The sequence below is a fragment of the Spermophilus citellus genome (genome assembly GCF_964194105.1).
Source record: "Spermophilus citellus genome assembly, contig: SCAFFOLD_131, whole genome shotgun sequence".
NCBI lineage: Eukaryota > Metazoa > Chordata > Mammalia > Rodentia > Sciuridae > Spermophilus > Spermophilus citellus.
Window position 1 is genome coordinate 604,895 of NW_027672905.1, and position 23,492 is coordinate 628,386.

The 23,492-nt window shown below is 36.3% G+C and overlaps 1 protein-coding gene and 1 pseudogene across 2 annotated transcripts in view; one reads left to right on the forward strand and one right to left on the reverse strand.

The window, feature by feature from the left end:
- The window catches only part of LOC308640393 (adenosine kinase-like), a gene marked incomplete at its 3' end in the record, with an annotated part of 129,073 nt that extends 122,168 nt beyond the window's left edge, over window positions 1-6,905 (reverse strand). The window contains exon 1 of the mRNA XM_081312320.1: window positions 6,792-6,905. Coding sequence (XP_081168446.1) covers window positions 6,792-6,856 — 65 coding nt within the window. The 5' untranslated portion in view covers window positions 6,857-6,905. The remainder of the gene's footprint in view (window positions 1-6,791) is intronic.
- A 454-nt stretch (window positions 6,906-7,359) lies between these two features.
- LOC308640388 (AP-3 complex subunit mu-1-like) overlaps window positions 7,360-23,492 on the forward strand; it is a 31,733-nt pseudogene continuing 15,600 nt past the window's right edge. The window contains exons 1-3 of the transcript in view: window positions 7,360-7,665; window positions 18,863-19,137; window positions 19,944-20,115. The product of the transcript in view is annotated as an AP-3 complex subunit mu-1-like (transcript). The remainder of the gene's footprint in view (window positions 7,666-18,862; window positions 19,138-19,943; window positions 20,116-23,492) is intronic.

The following is a 23,492-nucleotide window of genomic DNA, read 5'->3' on the forward strand; positions in this document are numbered from 1 at the left end:
TTATCCTATTCAAATCTAAATGGCATATTCTTTCAACCTGAGGAATTTAGTTTTTCTATAATACTGATAAATTCTCACTCATTATCTCTTTCAATATGGTTTCTCCAGCATTCACATTATTTCCTCTTCAGAACTCCCAGTTTTACATAAGTTGGTGCTTCTCAACTTAAAATTATATCCTTTAATTTCTCTGATTTCTCTGCGTCATATCTGAATAAACTGCTTTCTTCCAATTCATTAATTTTCCTTTCAAATACATCTGGTCTAGAGTTAAATATTTTTTGTTTCAATTTCATTAAGTTCCATTTTTTTTCTTTTATAGAGCTATCTATTTCAAATCTACCTATTTTTTTGATTCATAAAAATTTTTTTGATGACTTTTTTTCCTTGAGACAGGGGCTCACTATGTTGTCCAGGTTAGTCTTGAACTCACGGACGGGCCCAAGCAATCCTACCGCCTCAGCCTCCTGAGTGGCTGGAACTACAGACCTATGTGCCACCCCACTCAGCTGGGCACTACTTCTTTTATCTTTTTTGAAAGATCCTTAAAATATTTACAGTCATTTAGAAATGGTTCTACTATTTCCATTACAGTTCTGAGTTACTTTATCTTCTGGTGCATTTATTTTCTAAGTAAAGGTCTTCCTCAGGTTTTCACAGGCTGACTTCCCCAGTAATTTAGGGTAGGCCACTCCTATTGTAGAGCCCATGACCAGTGCTCTTGCATTAGGTGATAGTGGGGAAATTTCAGTTCCTGACTCTAAGCCACTTGGCAGCTAGGCCATTTCTGTGTCTTCCATAGCTTTTTAAAGCAATAGCCTGAAGCAAATGAGTTCAGCCTTCTTTCAACCCAAGCCACCACAGCTCCAAGTTTCATCCAGGATATCTGGCTCCAGTTCCCTGCACAGAGTTATTTCCACCAGCTACTGAACCCAGAATCTTAACTGCATATTTCTTTTTCCATGTTAGTTCCTGGAGATGTTTATCTTGTTGAATATATATCTTTTCCTTTTCTTTTTAACTTCATTATTTCTACATTTGGAGCAGAGTAAACAGCCAAGCAGGATAAACAATACCATAACAATAAGAGATAACACTTATTGAACACTTACACTTGCCAGTTTTACATTTATTTTCTTCATAAATCCCTCTCAATAATCTTATGAGGTAAATACTCTTATCATACCCATTTTATAGGTGAAAAATCAGAGACATGAGGCAAGCAGACAAACTTCCCAAGATCTCCAGCTAATAAGGACCAAGAGTCAAACCACAGGTCTAATTCCAAAGACTGTTCTTAAACACTGGCTTCCATCCTGACTAGAAAGCTCTTTATAACTTTTTTCTTTCTTTCTTTCTTTTCTCTCCCACTTAACTGTGAACATTTTTGCACACAAGCAGAATTTTAATTGACAGAAGAAAAGTGGAGCCACATTCCAGGTTGAAAAAAAGCATTTCAGCTTGATGTTTTATTTAGTGTTACACAGTCTAGGCCTACACCTAAAACCAGAAATAGAGTCTTCAATCCCTAACTTTTTCCTAGAGCCCTTCCCACCTTTCCTGAGCACCAAGCACTTCCATGCAGTCCATGGGAGGCCCAAACCATCCATGCAAGCTTTCCTCTGGCTTTGTCTCCACTACCCTCACTCTGCCCTAATATATAATACCCAGAAAAGGAACTTAAGACATTCATACAAAGTAACTCAGGTGGCTTTTTTAATTCATTCACAGCCCAAAACCTTAATGTAATTTGTGAATATAAGGCATGCAATACCATCCAAAAACAGCCATCAATTTTAAGCTTCAGTAATAAAAATATAGGGCTTATAAAAGTGAACATTATCATTTCCATTTCATGCAACAAATATTAAACAAATAGCTCTTAAGGACCAGGCACTGTACAACACACTAGGGACAAAACCATCATACTTTCTCTTTACTAGTCAGCCCTTAGTTTCCTTTTAATCCTCACCACTTGGGCCTAGGTTAGTACTTGGATGAGAAGAAGGGATTACTGAAATTGTTGCTAAATCACTTAATAATGGACCGTCCTTAGAATTTTAAAACACAGGGTCCAGAGTGAGGTGAGGGATGAAGGAAATTAATAAAAGAGAGACACAGAAGTGAAACACGTAGGAAGCTGTGTTGGGGAAAAAAAAAACTCAGTATTTGCTGATTGAAAATTGTGGCCTGTTTATTTTCAGTATTATTAAAGAGATATGACTCTTGAACATCATTAATTGCTAATGTCAGAGGTAGTAAGGAAGTAGGCTCTTAGGATTCAATCCTTCCTAATATCAACTTCACAGATCAAAAATATTTGCTATGATGAATAAGTAGAACTGTGCCTAAAGAAAATAAGGCAGGGCTGGGGGTGTGACTCAGTGGTAGAGCACTTGCCTAGCATGTGTGAGACACTGGTTCAATTCTCAGCACCAAATATAAATTTAAAAAGTCTATTGATAACTAAAAAAATATTTTAATTTTTTTTTTTTTTTAAAAAGAAGATAAGGTAGGTTGAGCATGGTGACACACACCTATAATCCCAGCTACTTGAGAGGCTAAGGCAGGAGGATCACAAGTTCAAGGCTGGTCTGGGCAAATTAGTGAGGCCCTATCTCAAAATAATAAATAAAAAAGCTCTGGTAGAGCAGCCCTGGGTTTAATCCCCAATACCACCAAACAAATTAAAAGGAAAAGGAGGAGGAGGTGGAGGAAGAAGAGAAAAAGAAGACAGAACTTGAAACTGGAGGTGAAGAGACTAGTTAGAAAGACAGTACAAAATCTAAGCAAAAGATAAAGTCTAAACTATGGAGAAAAGGAGGCTAATGATGCCACTAACAAACGCTGAAATTAGGGGAAAAGGTGCAGATTTAAGCTAATAGATGGATTTAGTTGGTTTTGACTTTGAAGATCAGTAAGTTACTCAGAAGAGCAGTTAAAATTAGGCTGTTCAACCTAAGAGACACAGAGATAGAAAGATCACATGTCAAAATGCCCAATATGAAGCCTAGGCCCTCTACCTTTTCTGCTCCAGTCAGGCCAAAACATCTGCAGTTCCCCAAAGAGGAAACTTTCTACCAGTTCTGTCTCCAAACTAACTTTCCTATAAAGGCAGATACCCTACTTCACACTTAGTTCTAACTTCCAGTCATCTTTAATAATGCTCCAGGAGGCTCAGTTGTAGAACACTCACCTGGCATGCATGAGGAACTGGGTTCAATCATCAGTACCACATAAAAAAATAAATAAAAAATAAAGGTATTGTGTTAAAAAAAATGCTCCAGGAATCAATTTCCCAAACCCCACTTAATTCCAAATAGGAGGGTGGAACCTGGTCTTACTCTTTAAACCCAGTTTTTAGTACCATGCCTAAAATAGCATGTACTTGAAGGACAGAGTGAAAGAACAGATTTGGCATGTGCCCAATAAGCCTTGGAAGGCGTTGTATCCTTGTAGAGGTGACCACAGAAGAAATGAACTTAGATAGATTTCCAAGGGGAAAAAAAAGAAATCTAAGTAGTCCTAAATATAGGTAATCATCAAGGAGTATCTTCACTTAGGGAGTATTTCCCAAAAATGAATTTTCCCCTTTTTCAGCCTTATCTACTTCACCTGTAACACAAGAACCATTACTCCTATCTCATAATTGTTGGGAAAATTAAATATAATAACCTATCTAAGACACCTAGTATGTCTGGCACTCCATTACTGAACCCCTCTCCCCAAATCCAGCCGAAAATATATTAAAGTCTTTCTTTGCAATTTTAGCAACTGCTGTACCCTGAAAAGCAACCCAGCCTTTCTAAAACAAAATATATATGAAAAAGAGAGGCTACTCTTATCTGATGCTCTCCCTCAGAGTTTTCTAACCTCAACAATCTTAACAATCATGGTCAAACAATTCTCTATTGTAAGGGGATGTCCTGTGCATTGTAGATGGTTACCAGCATCCTTAAAATCTATCCACTAACAAGGCACAGTGGCATGCATTTGTAGTCCTATCAACTCAGGAGGCTGAGGCAGGAAGATTGCATTTTCAAGGCCATCCTGAGCAATTTAGCAAGACCCTGTCTCAAAATAAAAAGTAAAAAGGGCTGGTATTATAGCTCAGTGGTAAAGCACACCTGGTTTCAATTCCTAGTATGGAAAAAAAAAAAAAAAACACTAGTAACACTCACCACCAAAAATGTCTTCAGGGGCTGAGGATGTAGCTCAGTGGTAGAACGCTTGCCTAACACATGTGAGGCACTGGCTTCAATCCTCAGCACCATATAAAAATTAATTAATTAATTTAGAAAAGTGTCTTCAGTCTTTGCCAAATTTCCCCTTGGAGACAAAATTTCCCATGGTTGAGAACTATTGCCCTGGAGCTAACTGAAATTCTCACAATACCTAAATTCTTTATCTGACACAAATAAATCTCACTGATTTACTTGTTCCCAGCTGGGCATGGTGGCAAACACTTTTAATCATAGCTACGTGAGAGGCTGGGGCAGGATAATTACATTTGGAGGCCAGCCTGGGCAATTTAGCAAGACCATGCCTCAAAATGAAATAAAAAAGGGCTAGGAATATAACTCAGAGGTAGAGCAGTTGCTTAGCATGTATAAAGCCTTGGATTAATTCCCCAATACCACAAAACAAAAAAGATTCTATACTGACTAACTGAGTCTACACATTAATTTACACCTAGAGGATAGTGGTGGATGCCTGTAATCTGAGATTTGGGAGGCTGTGGCAGGAAGATCACAAATTCTACACCTGCCTCAGCAACTTGATGACCTTGTGTCTCAAAATAAAAAATTTGAAAGGACTGGGGATAAAGCTCAGTGGTAAAGCACCCCTGGGTTCATCCCCTATACCAAAAATAAATATAATGTTTAGAATGTGTAAGTCATTCTCCTTAACAGTCAAAACTGGTAGCTATCCCTTATCTGTTAAGCAACTTGTCATAGAGTTATTCAGTATAACTCAATGCACTATTACACTGCAAACCTGAAGCCAAACCAATACAGTAAAAAAGAACGGCCAATACCAAATTCAAATTTGTCCCAGTACTCAAAATGTCTAATCACTAGGTTAATATTGTATAAAGTGAATACTTTAGTTATCTAAAGAATTTTATGAGGGTTATAATAGACACTAAAGACATATCTGTGCTTGTTTTCTTATTGATAAAATGGAGACAATTATAGTGTCTACCTTATAAAGGCTGTCATGGAATTAAGCTAAAATATGTGAAAATGCCAAAACAGTACCTGGTATATACATATTTAAGTATTAAACATTATTATTTATCATTATTTTAAAAGATGCACAAGCAAATACTATCTTGTATATTTATATAAAAGTAGGCACAGTAGAATCAAATAACAAAGATGCCCTGACTTCATATTTGTGTTCTTCAATATTTCATCTGGGCTTCACTATTCTCATATGTAAAATGGGAGTAATTCTTGTCTTAAATTATAGTGTTGTCCAACAAGATTAAATACATAGGAAAACACTTTGAAGTCGCTCAACATTATATATAAAGTATTGTTTTTACTAAGACAAAATCGAAAGGCTGTATGATTAGTAGAATCATAGGGAAAAGATGCATCTGTCTTCCAATTTGGAAGCTTGGTGAAAGAGGTGCCTTTTAAGCAAGCATTCTAATAAAGCACTGAATGGAGAAAGTGCTCGCCTTAAACTCAGGTAGATCTGATTCTAATGCCCTTGCGTTATTCTACCTTAAAATGGTTTGGAAGCTTAAAACAGAAATAGAACATCCTAAGTTATTTTAAAAGTTTTATGGTCTTGATATAAGGTAGGAATACATTAAAAGCACTGATAGGGATTTGGTCATTCTCCATTCAAAACAACATGAACACACAACCAAACCCCTAAGTGACCTTTTCTTTTCAATTGTGAATAATTCATTCTGAGATGAAGAAGAGTGATGCAGGAAGAAATGGATAATCAGCAGTGTCCCCAAGGTTTTAAATGTGTGATGTCTATTTTTGGACCCAGAAAAAAAATCACGGCCTTCCAATGAACATTTCAAAATCATCAAAGATTTGCGTGCTGCGTTTTATTCTTATTAGGAAGAAATGTTTTAACAAAGAATTTTTTATGAGTAAAAGTTGCAACATCAATCACGTAAGAGGCAGGTATTGGGGGCAGAACTGTCTCCGATGCTGCCAAAAGAATGCAAATAAAAAAGAAAAATCAACCTTTCCTATACATTCAGCCAAATGCCGCCCCCGCAAGGCCTGGGAGCTGGGTTCTGGGTCTGGATCCCTGGTAAAGGGTCTGCAAAGGCGCCGACTTTCAGAGTGTGTAACTGCGAAAAAAAAAATCCCAACACTTTCCGAAAAGTCCCCCAAAATACTATCTTTGCTCTAAGGTAGGGAAGGCGCTGGCCGTTTCGCCGCTTTCTCCTTGCCAAGAGAAGATAGCAGCGGCGGACAGTGCTCCAGACTGGTACTCTGGGGGCGCACCAGCCCAGTCCGGGCGGACTCGCACGTGGCGCCGGCAGGAGGATAGGCCCCTTGGCCGGCTGCTTTCGATTGGTCAAGGGCTGCCAGAGCAGAGCCGCACCTGAGTAAGAGGAGACTGAGCCAAACTGAGAAGGCGCCAGGCGAGAGGTCGTGGCCAAAAGAGCAACTCCCAGAGGAGCAGGTCCTGCTTATTGGCCCCATGCTGGGAGAACGACAGAAGCCAGCGTGGGTGCTGGCGCAACCCCACGTAGGTCCCGGCCTGCGGCAAGCGCCGTCACCCTCCTCCCCACATCAGGCAGCGCTCACCTCAGCGCTTGCGGCGCCTCCACCTTCAGCTTTTTGGGCTTCGGTTCTTCCTCAGCTGCTGCCATGTTCGTACTCCCACCTTACTTAGACTCCACCGCACGCCCCGCCCCTCAGCTACCTAGCTCCGCCCCCTCTTCGCATCACCGCCTTCTCTCCCCTAAACCCCGCCCCCCGACTCCGCCTATTTTGGGACTCTTGGGTTCAAAACCATTGGCTCTACCTTCTCAGCCCCACAGCAAATGCCCCGCCCCTTGTGACCCCATTTAGCCTACTGTAAGGGACCCCAGAGCGCCTTAGGCTGCGGATGAGCGCCTGCATCCAGATGGTGCGAAACTCCTCATTCTTCTAGATCCTGGGTAATTTAGAAGATTTGGATCCTCAACCTCAAGAGACGTGTTTCCGCGCATTTACGTCTTTCTGCTGATTTAATCTAATTCTGTAAACGGAATTTGTGTCTTTGGAGCTGTTAATCAGGCAGTCTACGGGGGCACTCTAAGTACGGGGTCCTCGCGGCCTTCTCTGCTGCCTCAGCTTCGGTCGGGAGAGGACCCGGCGCCGAATCATTGACTTTCCCAGGTGTCGGGGTGAGTGTGAGGGGCGGGGAGTGTGCAAACTGGGGACTGCTCAAAAAACTAGGGAGTCCGCTGAAGAGCTGGAGCTCGAGACTTCTGCCTGGGCTTCGGGAGCGTCTTTGCTGTTGTGGACCAGGGCCGCGCCTTCCCCGACGCTCGGCCTTCCGGGCTTTCTTGTCAGCTGGGCCCAAAGGGAGAGGTACACCTGCAACCCAGTATTCTCAAACACCTGGCCCCAGTAGGTCAAGCTCACTGGGGTCCCTCTCCGTGCTCCGGCGCGGATAAAAGATCCTGCAACCACAGTGAGCTGAAATTCCAACGATTTTAATTTCAGACTCAAGGCTTCCGTTTTAAGGAACAAAACCCCTATGGGTCTGAGCGGACGTTCTGAGAATGCCTCCTAGATGAGCTTGGGGTGGAGGGACTTGCATTTCTTCTGAAGAGAGGTGATATAAACTGAGGAAGTGGGAGTGAATACGGAAAAGTGAAGAGTGATGGGCCTGGTTAGATGTGATGGTTAGATGTTTGAACCTGAAGCTTCCAAACTATATGGTTGAGAAGTTGGTACCATGATAAAATAAGTAGCTTTCACAGGAGGGGGAGAAATTTTGTGGAGTTTGGATTTTTCGAATTTGAAACGATGGCTTAGGTGGAAATAGGTAGAAAGAATTAATTTTTTAAAAAAAGTCTTGAAAATTAAGTCGGCAACTTTCAGGATGAGAAAAGAGACAAACAAATGTATAATAGGGTAAGAAACGTCTGTTTTGTTTTGGTGAAAGTTATCAGGGAGTCAAAGAAGAACATTGAAATCAGAATAGATAGTTGATCTGATGACTAGAAAGTCATTGGTTAGTTTTAGAGAACTCGTTTAACAATCAGTGACTGAGGAAAGACAGGAAATGTAGATTAAACCCTGCATGTTTTGAGGCATGAAGCAATATTGCTGGCATGGAGGAAAGGTTTGGGAATTATTCGTTGTAAAAATTACAAGACATGCTTAGGAGCAAAAAGCAAGTAATCAATGTATAAAGTAAAAATTCAGGAAAGAGGAGATAAGATCCTGGAGGAGATAGAAGGGAGTGGAAGGATTAACTTGGGGGGAGTCCTTATTTTAAGTTGAGACCATAGGAAGAGTGAAGCCAGTGAGGTGAAGGAAGAATTACCTGAAATTCATATGTAGATATCTTAAATAATTCATTATTTAAAAATAATTCGCTCTCTTAAAACAGGATTAATTTTTCTTACAGAATCTTGATATTTTTACAATGTTTCTAACAATCCAACCTAATATGCTATTGGTGTTTCTTGTAGATTAGATATTCATAAGTAGTTCAGATCTTAATTCATGAGTAGCAAAAGGGCATGTACAGAGAAGAGGAACTCTCTCCTGTTTAAATGACAGTCTTTCCCATTACACAGAGAAAATAGAAGCCCTTATTTTCCTGCAGCCAAACATACATTCTTCCCTTTTTTTTATGTTTTTTAGTTGTTGGACCTTTATTTTATTTATTTATGTGGTGCTGAGAATCAAACCCAGTTCCTCACTATACAAGGCAAGCACTCTTTCACTAAGCCACAACTCCAGCCCCTCTTCCCTTCTTTTTTTGGTGGGAGCTGGGTACTGGAGATTGAACCCAGGGGTGCTCAACTACTGAGCCACATCCCCACCCCTTTTTTGTATTTTATTTAGAGACAGGGTCACTGAGCTGCTTAGGGCCTGGCTAAGTTGCTGGACCTGGCTTTGAATCTGCGATCCTCCTGCCTCAGCCTCCCGAGCCACAGGGATTAAGGGCATGTGCCACTGGGCCAATTTTAATTTTTTCCTTCTATTTAAAGGGGAAAAGGTATTTGTTATCCTTAGAGAAGGCAGATCCTTTCACCTAGTCTCTCAATGCCATCCTCTTTTGAATCTCAGAGTCCTCTTTCTTTCAGTGATTTCCTCAGCATTTTCTTCCTTATTACACTTTCCCTTCTTCATTTAAAAATATTCTGATGGGGTGTTGGGATTGTGGCTCAGCGGTAGAGTAGCATGGACGGGTTCAATCCTCAGCACCACATAAAAATAAAGGCATTGTGTTGTGTCCATCTACACCTAAAAATATTGGCACCTGCCTGTGATCTCAGCTACTCAGTAGGATGAGACAGAAGGATCTCAGGTTCAAGGTTATCCTGGATAACTTAGTGAGATTCTGTCTCAAAATTAAAAATAAAGGGGCTGGGGTTGTAGCTAAGAGGTAGAGTGCTTGCCTACCATGCATGGGGCACTGGGTTCGATCCTCAGCACCACATAAAAATAAAATATTGTGTTCACCTATAAAAAATAAATATTTTTTAAAGATTAAAAATAAATAAAAAGGACAGTCTGTGGACATAGCTCAGTGGTAGAATGCATGTCTAATCATGCATGAGGCCCTGGGTTCAATCCCCAGTACCACAGAAGAAAAAAAAAATATGTGTGTATGTGTTGCTTTATTACTTTAATGTTTTCATTCCCTTCCCAGCTTGACTTCGTGTGTGTGTGTGTGTGTGTGTGTGTGTGTGTGTGTATTTTTAGTGCTGGGGATCAAACCTAGGGCCTCATAGTACCCTAGAAAAGCAGTCTATCACAGTGCGTTCCAAAATTAACCATTTGCTTTCTTTTCTTCTCAGAACTACTTATCCATATTTTTCCTACTTGCTATTTCATTTCTCAGCCTACTAAAATGGCTTTTTTCCAGCATTTCACTAAACTACCACTGAAACTATTTTCACCAAGAAATTGAATGTTCTCTGTGTGTTAAGTCATTCATTCTCAGGGCTGGGATTGTGGCTGAGTGGTAGAGTGCTTGTCTAGAATGTGTGAGGCACTAGGTTCAAACCTTAAAACCACATAAAAATAAATAAATAAAGGTATTGTGTTCATCTGCAATTTAAAAAAAAAATTTTTTTGAAACTCATGCATTCTTGGGCTGGGGCTATAGCTCAGCAGTAGAGTACTTGCCTAGCACATGTGAGGCCCTGGGTTCAATCCTCAGTACCACATAAAAATAAATAAAAAGAATAAAGGTATTGTGAAAAATTTTTTTTCCAAAAAAGTCATGCATTCTCAATGTGGATAGATACTGTATCATGTAAGGCAAAGAAAATTGTATTCTTTTTTTGTTTGTTTGTTTGTTTGTTTTAGGGATTGAACTCAGGGGTACTTTACCACTGACCTACATTCCCAGACCTTTTTTATTTATTGTTTTGAGACAAGCTCTCATTATGTTGTTAATTGTCTCACCAAGTTGCTGAGGATGGCCTCAAACTTGGAATTCACCTCAGCTATACTTTTTTTATGTATAAAGCACTGACATTTAGAGTAAGTAAACAGATATACAATATTCTGCTCCATAAAATTTTTCTGGGTATATTGATTAGCTTAATCTAATAATTCCACCTTTTATTCATAAATCATACTATCACTTTATCAATATATACAACTATAATTTGTCAATTTACAATTTAAAAATGAAAATTATTTTTAAATTTATGGCGTAAGGATTTGAGAATAGATTCTAAAAAGGCTTTTCAGCAGAAAGTAAGGAAAAGAAAATTGCAATACACTATTAAACCTTTGGACATTTTACGTTCTTGTACCCTAACCTCTTTGTGCCATTTAATAGTATTTACTACTCTATTCTTCTAGAAACGTACTTCTAGAAACATACTGTAGTTACTAAAATTATCATCTCCCTCTTCTTTTTATCTTAAGCAGTATCTTAGTCTTTTTTAAGCCCACTTCTTTGACCCACCTGCTACTCAAATATTGGAGTTCCATCTATCTCTAGAATCTCTTCTTACTATGCACTTTCTTTCTTTGGTTTCAGTTTCTAATTACAGTTCCCATTAACAAAAAAAAAAAAAAAAAGAAAAGAAAAAAGTTGTCTCTTTGAAGTACCAGACTTCTATGTGCAGTAGTTGTTTGAATATATCCATTTGAGTTAGAAATTCAGCCTTGGGTTAAATTATATAGAATCAGGGCTAAATGCCTCATCTTGCATTTCTTCTACATACACTCACACACACACCTAAGTATATTTTTATTCAAAGCCTTACTAAGTGTTTGTCGTCTTTTGTCATTTTACTCCATCCCTATCGCCAAAACCCTAGTTCAGGCCACTACCTTCACTCATCTCTCAACCAGTGTCACAGTATCTAGTGTCCTGTTATCCAGTTTCCACAATATAATTAGTGTAATCTTTCTAAATATGTAAATTGGATTGCATGACTCCTCTCAAAAAAAAATTACCTTACTGTGTACTGAAAATAAAGTTCAAACTCTGATCAAGGCTAGCATTGCTCCATAAACCACTCTGTTTACCTCCTTCACTCTCATCGTACAACTTCCCTCCACCTTCCAAAGTTGGTGAATTCATACTGAATATCTCTCTCATGTTCTCTTTATCTTCAAGCCTTACAGATTCCTATAGTACATTGCATTTCCTCTATCATAGTAGGAATTATATCTTACTTGTATTCTTTGCTGAAGTCTGAATTCTGTAACTATAGAAATTCTATTTTGTTCACCCTTGTAGCCCCAAGTGCTTAGTATATAAACATTCAAAACTGTTGAGTAAATAAATGGGCAAGATTCTGGTTAATAATCAGAGGAGATAGATTTGTTTCTGGTCTTACATTTTGCTCACTTTGGATATAGGCCCATCTGTGCCGCCATTCTCTTTTATATAGAAGGAATACATTTAGCTGGTTGTTAACACCTGCCTTAGTCCAAGCTACTTGGGAGGGTGAGGCAGGAGGATCAGTTGAGCCCAGGAGTTCAAGACCAGCCTATCTCAATAAAAAAGAAGGAAGAAAAAGGAATCTCTTGAAAATAGAAGGGAGACAGGTAGGGGAAAGAAAGAAAACGGGGGAGGGAGGAAAGGATGGTAAAGGGAGATACTAGAGAATCAGATTGATCTAAGTATGTTATGTACATGTATAAATGTGCCACAATTGAAATCCACTATTCTGTATAATTATTATGTACCAATTTGTAGAAAAAAAATTTTTTTTTTTTTGGGGGGGAAGCTATACCAAGAAGAAACACACCCAGGGCTAGGGTTGTGGCTCAGCTGTAGAGCACTCGCCTAGCACATGCAAAGCCCTGGGTTCAATCCTCAGCACCACATAAAAATAAATAAATAAAATAAAGGTATTGTGTCCAACTACCCCCAAAAATAAATATCTTAAAAAAAAACAAAACAAGAAGACATAACAACAAAAAAAAGATCAGTAAGAACACAGGGATGGTTGTGGTGGTGTACAGCTTTCCCATAAAGTTTATTAACCCAGTTTTATCCCTTCGACCCAAATATGGAACACCTACGAAAATTTAAATAATGTTTATAAATAATTACATAATAAGAACATAGTGATAATAATTATGATATAATAATATTAGTTAATATAGTGGCATATATAAGCTCCAAATTTCCCCACCTTTTTTAATGCACTTGTATCAGTTTCATTGAAAATATTCAATGAATTGAACACTTGGGACTTAATGAGTTAAAATAATAAAAGTAACTACAGCTACAAAAGCAAAGACAGACAAATTTATACTGCTCTGTGTGGCATTATTTAATTTAATTGTTATATGCATTAGGTAATTGGTCATAATATGAATAAAAGAAATAAGCTCTCTTTACCTGTTATAGAAGGTTAAGATGTGTTTTAAAGCTAAGCACTGTCGAGAGCTGCAAATATTATGCTTTCGTCTAAGCACTAAGGATAACAACAATAAATCCAATGGTCTGGTTTAACTTACTGTATTCTTCTGAAACCTGAACTACTGCCAATAAAAACAACTGGTGGAAACTTTCCTGAAAAGAATTTTTTACCAGCTTAAGAGTATCTGGCCCTAAAAACAAGGAAACTACAAAGTCACTTGCTTTAAGAACAAGCAGCTCTTTTAGAGTGTATTTTGATAAGGGAATAGCATAGATCCGTGTAAACTGTCCTTGCCATAGAATCAATGCTTAAGATAACCAGTGTCAGCCCTATTAAATGTACTTTCTACTCTAATTCTTTAAACTGTCTTAGCATAAAAAGTAGAACTTCTAACTATACAAAAAACATTTTTTTAAATTTTTTTTAGATGTTGATGAACCTTTATTTTGTTCATTTATTTATATGTGGTACTGAGAATCAAACCTAGTGCCTCACACATGCTAGGCAAGCGCTCTACCACTGAACCACAACCCCAGCCCATAAAAAACATATTTTAACCCTTGCTCTTAAAATCATAAGCTGAAACAGTGTTCACTACTCTGTCCAATGTAATAAACTCATGTGGTTATTTAAATTAATTAAAATTAAAACTTCAGTATATTAGTTGCATTAATCATATTAGAGGTGTTCAGTAGTCACATGTGTTTGATGGCTACCATATTGGATAGCACAAAGTATATTTTCTTCACTGCAAAAAATCTTAATCAATATGCATTAGAATGTTTTTAAATAATTTTTTAGTTATAAATGGATATAATACCTTTATTTTATTTATTTATTTTTATGTGGTTCTGAGAATTGAACCAAGTGCCTCACATGTGCCAGGCAAGTGCTCTAGCAGTGAGCCACAACCCCAGTCCCAGAATATATTTTTAATAATTAGTCTGCAATGTTAAGAGTAAGAGATAATGCTTCAACTATATCTAGTCTTAAATCTGACCAAATGATCTTAGGTAATTGACTTTTATGAGATTTTTATTATCTTATCTGTAAAATAGAGATGAAAGCAGTATTTATAACATGGCATTGTGAAGATTAAATAAGATTATGTAGTTGAAATGACTAGCATAGTGTGTGGCCTGTAGTACATACTGACATTTTAGATATTACTAACTCCATGATCCTTAATGAGTAAAATACTTCAGAGTTGAAAGATTAATTTTTGGATTAAAGGATGTCATATTCTATAGTTGATATACCTGAGGTACTCAAATCTGGGTCCACATTTTATAAGATTTTGTTACAAGAAAAAGGTGAAATAATATAAGTTTGGTTACATATTTTATCACTGGATATTCCTGCTGCATTTTAAAAATTAAGTTTATCAGCCAAACCAGGCATGGTGGTGCCCACCTGCTATCCCAGGAGCTTGCAAAGCTGAAGTAGGACAATTGCAAGTTCTAAGCCAGTCTCAGCAACTCAACCTAGCAAGACTCTGTCTCAAAATAAAGAGGGGCTGGGGATGTGGTTAAGTGCCTTTGGGTTCAATCCCCAGTATCAAAAAAAAGTTTTATCAGCTAAGGTTATAAAGTCACCAGGTTCTATATAGCAAGTCTATATATTCCAATAGAACTTATAATATTAACATTCAAACAGAAATGTAAGGCTGACACAAAGCAAACATGCTAAGCAAAACAGTTGACTAGATAAAATAGACAAATTTCCCAGTTCCCAACCCTGAAGTTAGAATTTATTGCTGCCAACTCAAGTTAATTGCTTGACTAAATAGAAATGGCTTTGGACAAAGGTACATTTTTGTTGTTGTTGTTTCTGATATACAGGAACACTAAACTATTACTAGCATTTTTAGTTTATTAGTACAGTAATTGCTAAAATATATCAATATTATTTACTTGGCAACTATTGAACATGTGTCAAATACAAAGGGGAAATGATAACCAGATAGTCTTTAAATGTCACCTGCTTTCATAAAATAAATGATTTCCTCTGAAAAGAATTGATCAGGTTGATGTCACTGTTTTCTGTATCTACAGAATTAAATTCATCGATTCTGAATTTCCTTTCCTCTTCTGAATTTATCTTCATGCATAAGAACTGTATTTATAGATTTAAAATTTTTTCTTATTTGGTAGCATTTATCATACAATACTATTACTTGAATGATTGACCACTGGGCTAAACACCTGATTCTGGTGCTTATCCTACAAAAGATAGAAGTAAACAGAAAAGAAAAATTTTTGGCAAATAGACCATTCCCATATTTTCCATACTACATAGGCAGTACACTTTTACTTGAAGCATAAATAAATCAGAAAATTATACAAATCATAATGTAAAGCACAACAAATTATCACAAAATGAAAATAACTTGTAAACATCATCCAGGTCAAGAGTTAAAACATTACCAGTACTTTAGAAAATTAGCCTTGTCCCCCTATCAGTCACTACCTGATTGTTTTTCAAAAAGGAAACCGTTTGATTTCTTATGCTATTGATTATTTTTCCTGTTATAAGACAACATATATATGGAACTATGACATTTATATTCTTTTATATCTGGTTTTCTTCAACATTGTGTTTGTAAAATTCTTCTACATTTCAGGTAGCAATCATTTATTCAGTTTTATTGCTATATAATATTTTATAAATATTTTTCAATTTATTTTTATTAATATTTGAGTAGCAGATTTTCACTATTACAAATGTTTTTACACATATTTTGGTGTGCATTTGTGCCAGAAGTAATTAAGACTATTTTTTAAGAGTCAAGATATAATTAATATACTGTAAAACTCATTATTTTAAAGTATACAATTTTGTAGTTCTTAGCATAGTCACAAAGTTTTTCCAACATCCTAATTCCAGAATGTTTTTATCACCAAAAAAAGAAATGCCAAATCCATTATCATAACTCCCCATACCTTCCCCTCTACCCATCCTAGAAACCATCAACTTACTTTATGTCTGAATGTATTTACCTATTCTGAACTTTTCCTGCAAATGGAATCATACAGTATGTGACTTTTCGTGTCTGGATTCTTTCACAGGTTATCCATGTTGTAGTATGTGTAAGTACTTAATTCCTTTTTATAGCTGAATAATATTCCATTGTGTAAATATTCCACTTTTAGTTTATCCATTCACTAGTTGATGCACATTTGGATCATTTCCCCTTTTGGGTTATTGTGAATAATGTTTCTTTGAACATTCATGTCCAAATTTTTGTGTGGACATGTCCTTTCAATTCTCTTAGCTATATATATAGAAATAGAATTTCTGATTCATGCAGTGAGTATATTTAACTTTTTGAAGAATCCAAACTGCTTTCCACAACATCTGCAACATTTTACATTCCTACCAGCAATGTTTTAAGGGTTCCAGTTTCTCTCCATCTTGTCAACAATTGTTATTATCTTTTTTTAATATTTATTTTTTACTTATAGTTGGGCACAATACATTTATTTATTTTTATGTGGTGCTGAGGATCAAACCCAAGGCCTTGCATGTGCTAGGTGAGCGCTTTGCCACTGAGCCACAACCCCAGCCCATTATCTGTCTTCTTTATTATTACTATTAAAGCTAGCTTAAAAGGATATGAAATATTATCTTATTGTGATTTTGACTTGTATTTCCCTAATGACTTATGGTATTACACATCTCTTCATGTGGCCAATTGTGTGTTTATTTTCTTCGGAGAAATGTCTATCATTTATCCATTTTTTAAAAATTGGATTCTCTCTTTAATATTACATGATAAGAGTTATTATATATCCTGCAGAGTAGTCCCTTATGAGATATATGGTTTAAAATATTCTTTTTCATTCTCTGGGTTGCCTTTTCACATTCTTGATAATGTCCTTTAGAAGCACAAAAGTTTAATTTTGATGAAGTCCAGATTATCTACTTTTTTCTTTCTTTTATATTTTAGTGTCATCTCTTAAAAAAAAAAAAGCATTGTCTAATTCTACAGTTTAAAGATGGATGCATGTGTTTCCTAATTGTTTTGTAGGTTTAACACTTATATTTAGAGCTTCAATACATTTTTTGTTGCTTTTTGTGTACATTGTAAGGTAGAGATACAATTTTGTTCTTTTCCTGTGTGTAAATTCAATTTTCCCAGCACCATTTAATAAAAAGACTATTCTCTCTCCAACTGAACAGCCTTAGCACCTTGTTGAAAATCAATTGTCCATGAATGTAAAGGTTAATTTTGGAGTTCTCACTTCTGTTCCATTGATATATAAATCTGTCCTTGTATCAATATCATGCATTAATTTTATAGTAAGTTTTGAAATTGGTAGCATGAGTTCTTCAACTTTTTCTTCAGTATTGTTGGGTTTTTTTTTTGTTTGTATATTTTTGTTTTGTTTGGCACCAGGGATTGAACTCAGGGCACTTAGCCACTGAGTCACATCCCCAACCCTTTTTTTATTTTCTATTTTGATACAGGGTCTCACTAAACTGCTAAGTTGCTGAAAATAGCCTCAAACTTGCAATCCTCCTGTCTCAGCCTCCAGAACCTCTGGGATTACAGGCATGAGCACTACTACACCCAAAGTTCTGGCTGTTTTGATCTCTTTCATTTCCATATGAATTTGGGGGTTAGCTTACTAATTTTCACCCCCCCAAATTTTTTTTAAATGGCAGCTAGGATTTTAATAGGGACTACATTGAATACATAGTCAATTTGGGGAATATTGCCATCTTTACAGTACTGTCTTAATGTTTTACCACATTTTAGATTTCTTGATTTCTTTCAGTGATGTTTTGGAAAAGCGTTTAGTATACAAGACTTCTACTTTTTTGTGAAATTTATTTCCTCAGTATTTGAATTTTTCAAGGCTATTGTAAATGAAATTATTTTCAGATTATTTATTATAAGTGTATTGATTTTTTTTAATATTTGTAACCTTGCTAAACTCACTTGTTAACTCTATTAGTTTTGTTTTATTTGTGGATTCCTTAGGGTTTTCTACATATGATGTCTTCGGCAAATAGAGATAGTTTTACTTCTTCCTTTCCAGTGAACCAGATGTGCTGGCACACACCTGTAATCCCAGTAACTAGGGAAGATGAAGCAGAAGGATCACAAATTTGAGATCAACCTCACCAACTTAGCAAGGCCCTAAGCAATTTAGTGAGACCCTGACTCAAAATAAAAAGGGTTGGGGAGTGACTTAGTGATTAAACACCGTTGGGTTCAACCCTCGGTACCACCCTGCACAACGACCATAATACACAATCCAGTGAATGCTTTTGTTTAAATTTTCTTTCTTAATTTTCCTGGCTAGAATCTCTGGTACCAAACTGAATAAAAGTAGTGAGAATGGACATCCTTGTTTGTTCTTGGTTTTAAAGGAGAATCTTTTGATCTTTGACCATTAAATGTGATGTTAACTGTGAAGTTATAATTGATAACATTATTGGATTGAGAAAGTTTCCTTCTATTCCTACTGTAAGCATTTTTTTTTCATAAAAGGGTGTTGGGTCTTGTCACATGCTTTTTCTGTACCTTTTGAAATTACTTGTTTTAATCTTTTATTAATATTTTACGTTTGTTGGCTTTCCTATGTTAAACCAACCTTGTGTTCTTAGAATCAATTCCGTTTTATTTGCATATATTGCTGAATTCAGTTTACTAATGTCTTGTCAAGGACTTTTACATCTGTTCTCTGAAGTGATATTGGTCTATAGTTTCTTGTATTACCTTTGTCTGTTTTTTTGTGCTGGGGCATTACAAGGATTTTTTTTGATATAATAAATTTAAACCCTTTTTTTTCCCCACAGAAAATGATCCACAGTCTGTTTCTCATAAACTGTTCCAGTGACATATTTCTAGAGAAGCACTGGAAGAGTGTTGTGAGCCAATCTGTCTGTGATTATTTCTTTGAAGCTCAGGAGAAAGCTGCTGATGTTGAAAATGTACCACCTGTCATTTCAGCACCTCACCACTACCTCATCAGTATCTACCGGGAAAAGCTCTTCTTCAGTCTGTCATACAGACTGAAGTGCCACCTCTCTTTGTTATTGAGTTCCTACATCGAGTTGCTGACACTTTTCAGGTTGGCTCTCCATCAAACCTTTCTAATTTAAATTACACAAGGTAGTTAGAGGAGAACACATGATTATATTTTTTAATTACCCAGCTTTTAATGGCTGGTATGTTTCCTCTTTTAAACTAAGCATACATTCATAAACCCTTTTCTATAGAGTATAAAGTGGCACACACAGCTCCTATGTTCTCTGTTTTTATATGTTTTACAAAATATATCATCAGGAAACAATAATGTCTTCCACATACCGTTCTCTGGATGGTCCCCAAATTTTTATTGTTATGAACTCTTCCATATTCGAATTTCATTGATTTTACTCATCTGGCTGAATATACCATATAATTTAAAACTTACCTGTGTGCTTTGGAGTAGGTTAATCAGGGATAATGAAGTTCATAACTGACCTTCCAGTTTAACATTTCAGTATTTTGGGGAGTAACATGGAATGGAATTCAATCTAAAAATATTAAGAAAATACTGAGAGGGGCTGGTGTTGTGGCTCAGTGGTAGAGCGCTCATCTAGCACATGCGAGGCCCTGAGTTCGATCCTTAGCACCACATAAAAATAAATAAACAAAATAAAGGTATTGTATTCAACTACAACTAAAAAATAAATATTTTTTAAAAAAGAAAATACTGAGGAATATTGTTTGGATTATGGAGAGGGTTTGTTTTTGTTTTTTTTTTTCCTATTCTCTTTATATCTGACTTCTTAAACAATAAGTTATGGTACTGTAAGTTTATTTTTCAGAACATAAAAGTATTTAACAAGCCTTCATGCCTTCTGTTGTGGAATATTATGAATATTTTGCTAGGACTACTTTGGTGAGTGTTCGGAGGCTGCAATTAAGGATAATGTGGTCATAGTATATGAGCTCTTGGAAGAAATGTTAGACAACGGATTTCCACTGGCAACAGAGTCTAACATTTTGAAAGAACTGATTAAACCACCAACAGTTCTACGTTCTGTTGTCAACTCTATTACAGGTAAGATAAAAACATACTCTACTAGGAACTGAGCAATTAAAATGTTATGAACAGCTCATTGTTGCTTATGATCTGACAGACTAAGATAGTCCAGTATGTCCAAAATTAAAATTACTGTAATGTTAAAATGGATATATATTTCTCTTTATTGAAAGAGTCTAGGTCTTAAATGATAAAGAACTTCTCTTGTTATGTAGGGTTTTCTGCAAAACCACAATAATTTTATTTAGCAGTAAATAAGGTTGAATAAATTATCCTAGTTAGTCCTTAAAAAAAAAGCCAGTATATGTGGCCACTTAAAAGAGAATTTAGCCTATTTATTGACTGGCATTTTCATATTTAGAATAGCATTATAGGGGCCAGGAATATAACTTAGTGGTGGAGGCCTGGGTTCAATCCCAGCACTACCAAAATAAATGAAAGTATAAAGAATACCTCTAAAATACATGCCCAGGTTTTTTTATGTTTTTTGTTGTTGTTTTGTTTTGATTTGTTTTTTACTTGTATCACATTTTGTATTGAAATCGGTTTTTTAATTAATTTTTTATATGTATATGACAGCAGAATGCTTTACAATTCATATTACACATATACAGCACAATTTTTCATATCTCTGGTTTATATAAAGTATATTTATACCAATTTGTGTCTTCATACATGTACTTTGGATAATGATGTTCATCACATTCCACCATCATTTCTAACCCCCTGCCCCTTCCTTTCCCCCTCCCATCCCTCTGTCCTGTCTAGAGTTCATCTATTCCTTCCATGCTCCCCCTCCCTACTCCACTATGAATCAGTTTCCTTATATCAGAGAAAACATTCAACATTTGTTTTTTGGGGATTGGCTGACTTCACTTAGTATTATCTTCTCCAACTCTGTCCATTTACCTACAAATGCCATGATTTTATTCCCTTTTATTGCTGAGTAATATTCCATTGTGTATATATGCCACTTTTTTTTAATCCATTCATCTACTGAAGGGCATCTAGATTGGTTCTATAGTTTAGCTATTGTGAATTGTGTTGCTATAAACATTGATGTGGCTGTGTCCCTGTAGTATAGACCAAGGAGAGGGATAGCTGTCAAATGATGGTTCCATTCCCAGCTTTCCAAGGAATCTCCATACTGCTTTCCATATTGGCTGCATCAATTTGCAGTCCTACCAGCAATATCTGAGTGTACCTTTTTCCCCATATCCTCGCCAACACTTATTGTTTTTTGTTTTCATAATAACTGGAAATCCATGTGCAACAAAATGAAATTAAACTTCTATCTCTCACCATGCACAAAACTCAACTCAAAGCGGATCAAGGACTTAGGAATTAAACCAGAGACCCTGCATCTAATAGAAGAAAAAGTAGGCCCCATCTCCATCATGTCATATTAGGCCCCAATTTCCTTAATAAGATTCCTGTATTGCAAGAAGTAAAATCAAGAATCAATAAATGGGATGGATTCAAACTAAAAAGTTTCTTCTCAGCAAAAGAAACAATCTGTGAGGTGAATAGAGAGCCTACATCTTGGGAGCAGATCTTTACCTCTCACACATCAGATAGAGCACTAATCTCTAGAGTATATAAAGAACTCAAAAAGCTAAGAATCAAAAAAAAGAAAAAACAAATAACCCTATCAATAAGTGAGCCAAGGACCTGAACAGACACTTCTCAGAAAAGAATGTACCATCAATCAACAAATATATGAAAAAATGTTTATCATCTCTAGCAGTTAGAAGAATGCAAATTAAAACTACTCCAATTTCGTCTCCTGTCAGAATGGCACTTTTTATGTTTTGAGACAGGTTCTCTCTAAGTTGCCAAGACTGACCTTGAACTTGGGGTCCTTCTGCGTCAGCCTTCCAAGTTGCTGATATTAACAGGCATGCAATATTATGCCTGGTGATTTTTACTTTTTAACTTTCCAAAATGAACATGCATTTTATCGTCAGAAAAACATTAAAAGACAAAATGTAAAAATACAGATTCATAAGGCAGTATATTATAAAGTTTAAAATAATGGTTCAGTGGATGAGAGAATCCTTTAAAAACTGTAGTTGGTACCCCTAGAGAATCAGTGAAGTATAGAAAGAGATGGCACAGGTGACTTGGAAGGCTGAGCAGGGAGGACCATGAGTTGAAGACCAGCCTTAATTAACTTAAAAAGGCCCTAAGCAATTTAGTGAGACCCTATCTCAATATAAAAAAAAATAAAAAGGGTTGGGGATGTGGCTCAGTGGTAAAATTCTCAGTACCAAAAAGAGAGAAAGAGGAGAATAAGATCATTCTTCATAGATGGAACTAGATGAGGAAAAACAAAATAAGTGAAAAACTTTGAGTTGTATCTACTCCTTTAACAGAAGCAGAGCTATATTTTTAGTTGAGTGAGAAATACGTTTGGAAAGTCCTTGAATGCTGGGTTAAATATTTAGCTGTGTTTTGTTTTGTTTTGTCTTTTTAGTTTGTGATACTAGAGACTGAACCCAAGGCCTTGTGCTAGGCAAGTGTTCTACCACTGAGTTTCACCTATAGTGCTAAATAGTTTGCTTTTCTCATAAAGCAAGTGGGGGAAAATTGAGGAGTTTCAAGCAGAAAAATAACATGATTGGAGTGCTGTTTTTCAGAAAATCTTCTGAAGGCAACAGGTTGGCTGCAGAAATATCAATCATAAATTGACTATACATCTGTAAATACAGTATGATTGCAACTGTATTTTAAAATCAAAGCAAAAAAATCAAAATAGAAACATAATACTGCAACCTATTTGTGGGGGAAATGTCTAAAGAAATGTTAATATAGTTGTATTTTGGCAGTAAGAAGATAGACTGATTTATTTAAAATTCACTTTTCTGAACTTTTTTTAATAAAGCATATACTACTTTTAAATTAATTAGAAGTATTAACCAAAAGTTAAATAAGTCACAGTTCAAGGATATGTGTTTTTGATAATTTTGTTTTCAACATAATTTACCAGGAAAGTAGCCAAATATTGAACATTACCCATATTGTAGCTGAATGGGAAATACTAGAGTATATTCATCCATGTACTCCGCTGAGTCCTGCTTGGCATTGTCTCATATAGAATTCAGCTGAATGCGAAAGAACTGAGTTATCACTGTATTCTCAGTGGAGACATTTTTCAACTGAAGGTTTTCCTCTTGTTTGCTCTATAGCAGCAGGGTGAGATCATTGTTGGACTACTGGAATTAGCTAGGTTACTGCTAACACACAGGATGCAAAAGATAAGTGAATGCATTTATCCTTGTTTGGCATGTAGACGAAGGACCACATGGCCTATTTCTGTCTTCTGGAAATTTGATAATGTTGGTAAGGATATGTGTTTGACAATCCTGGAGACCATGAAGAAAAATCCAGCATTG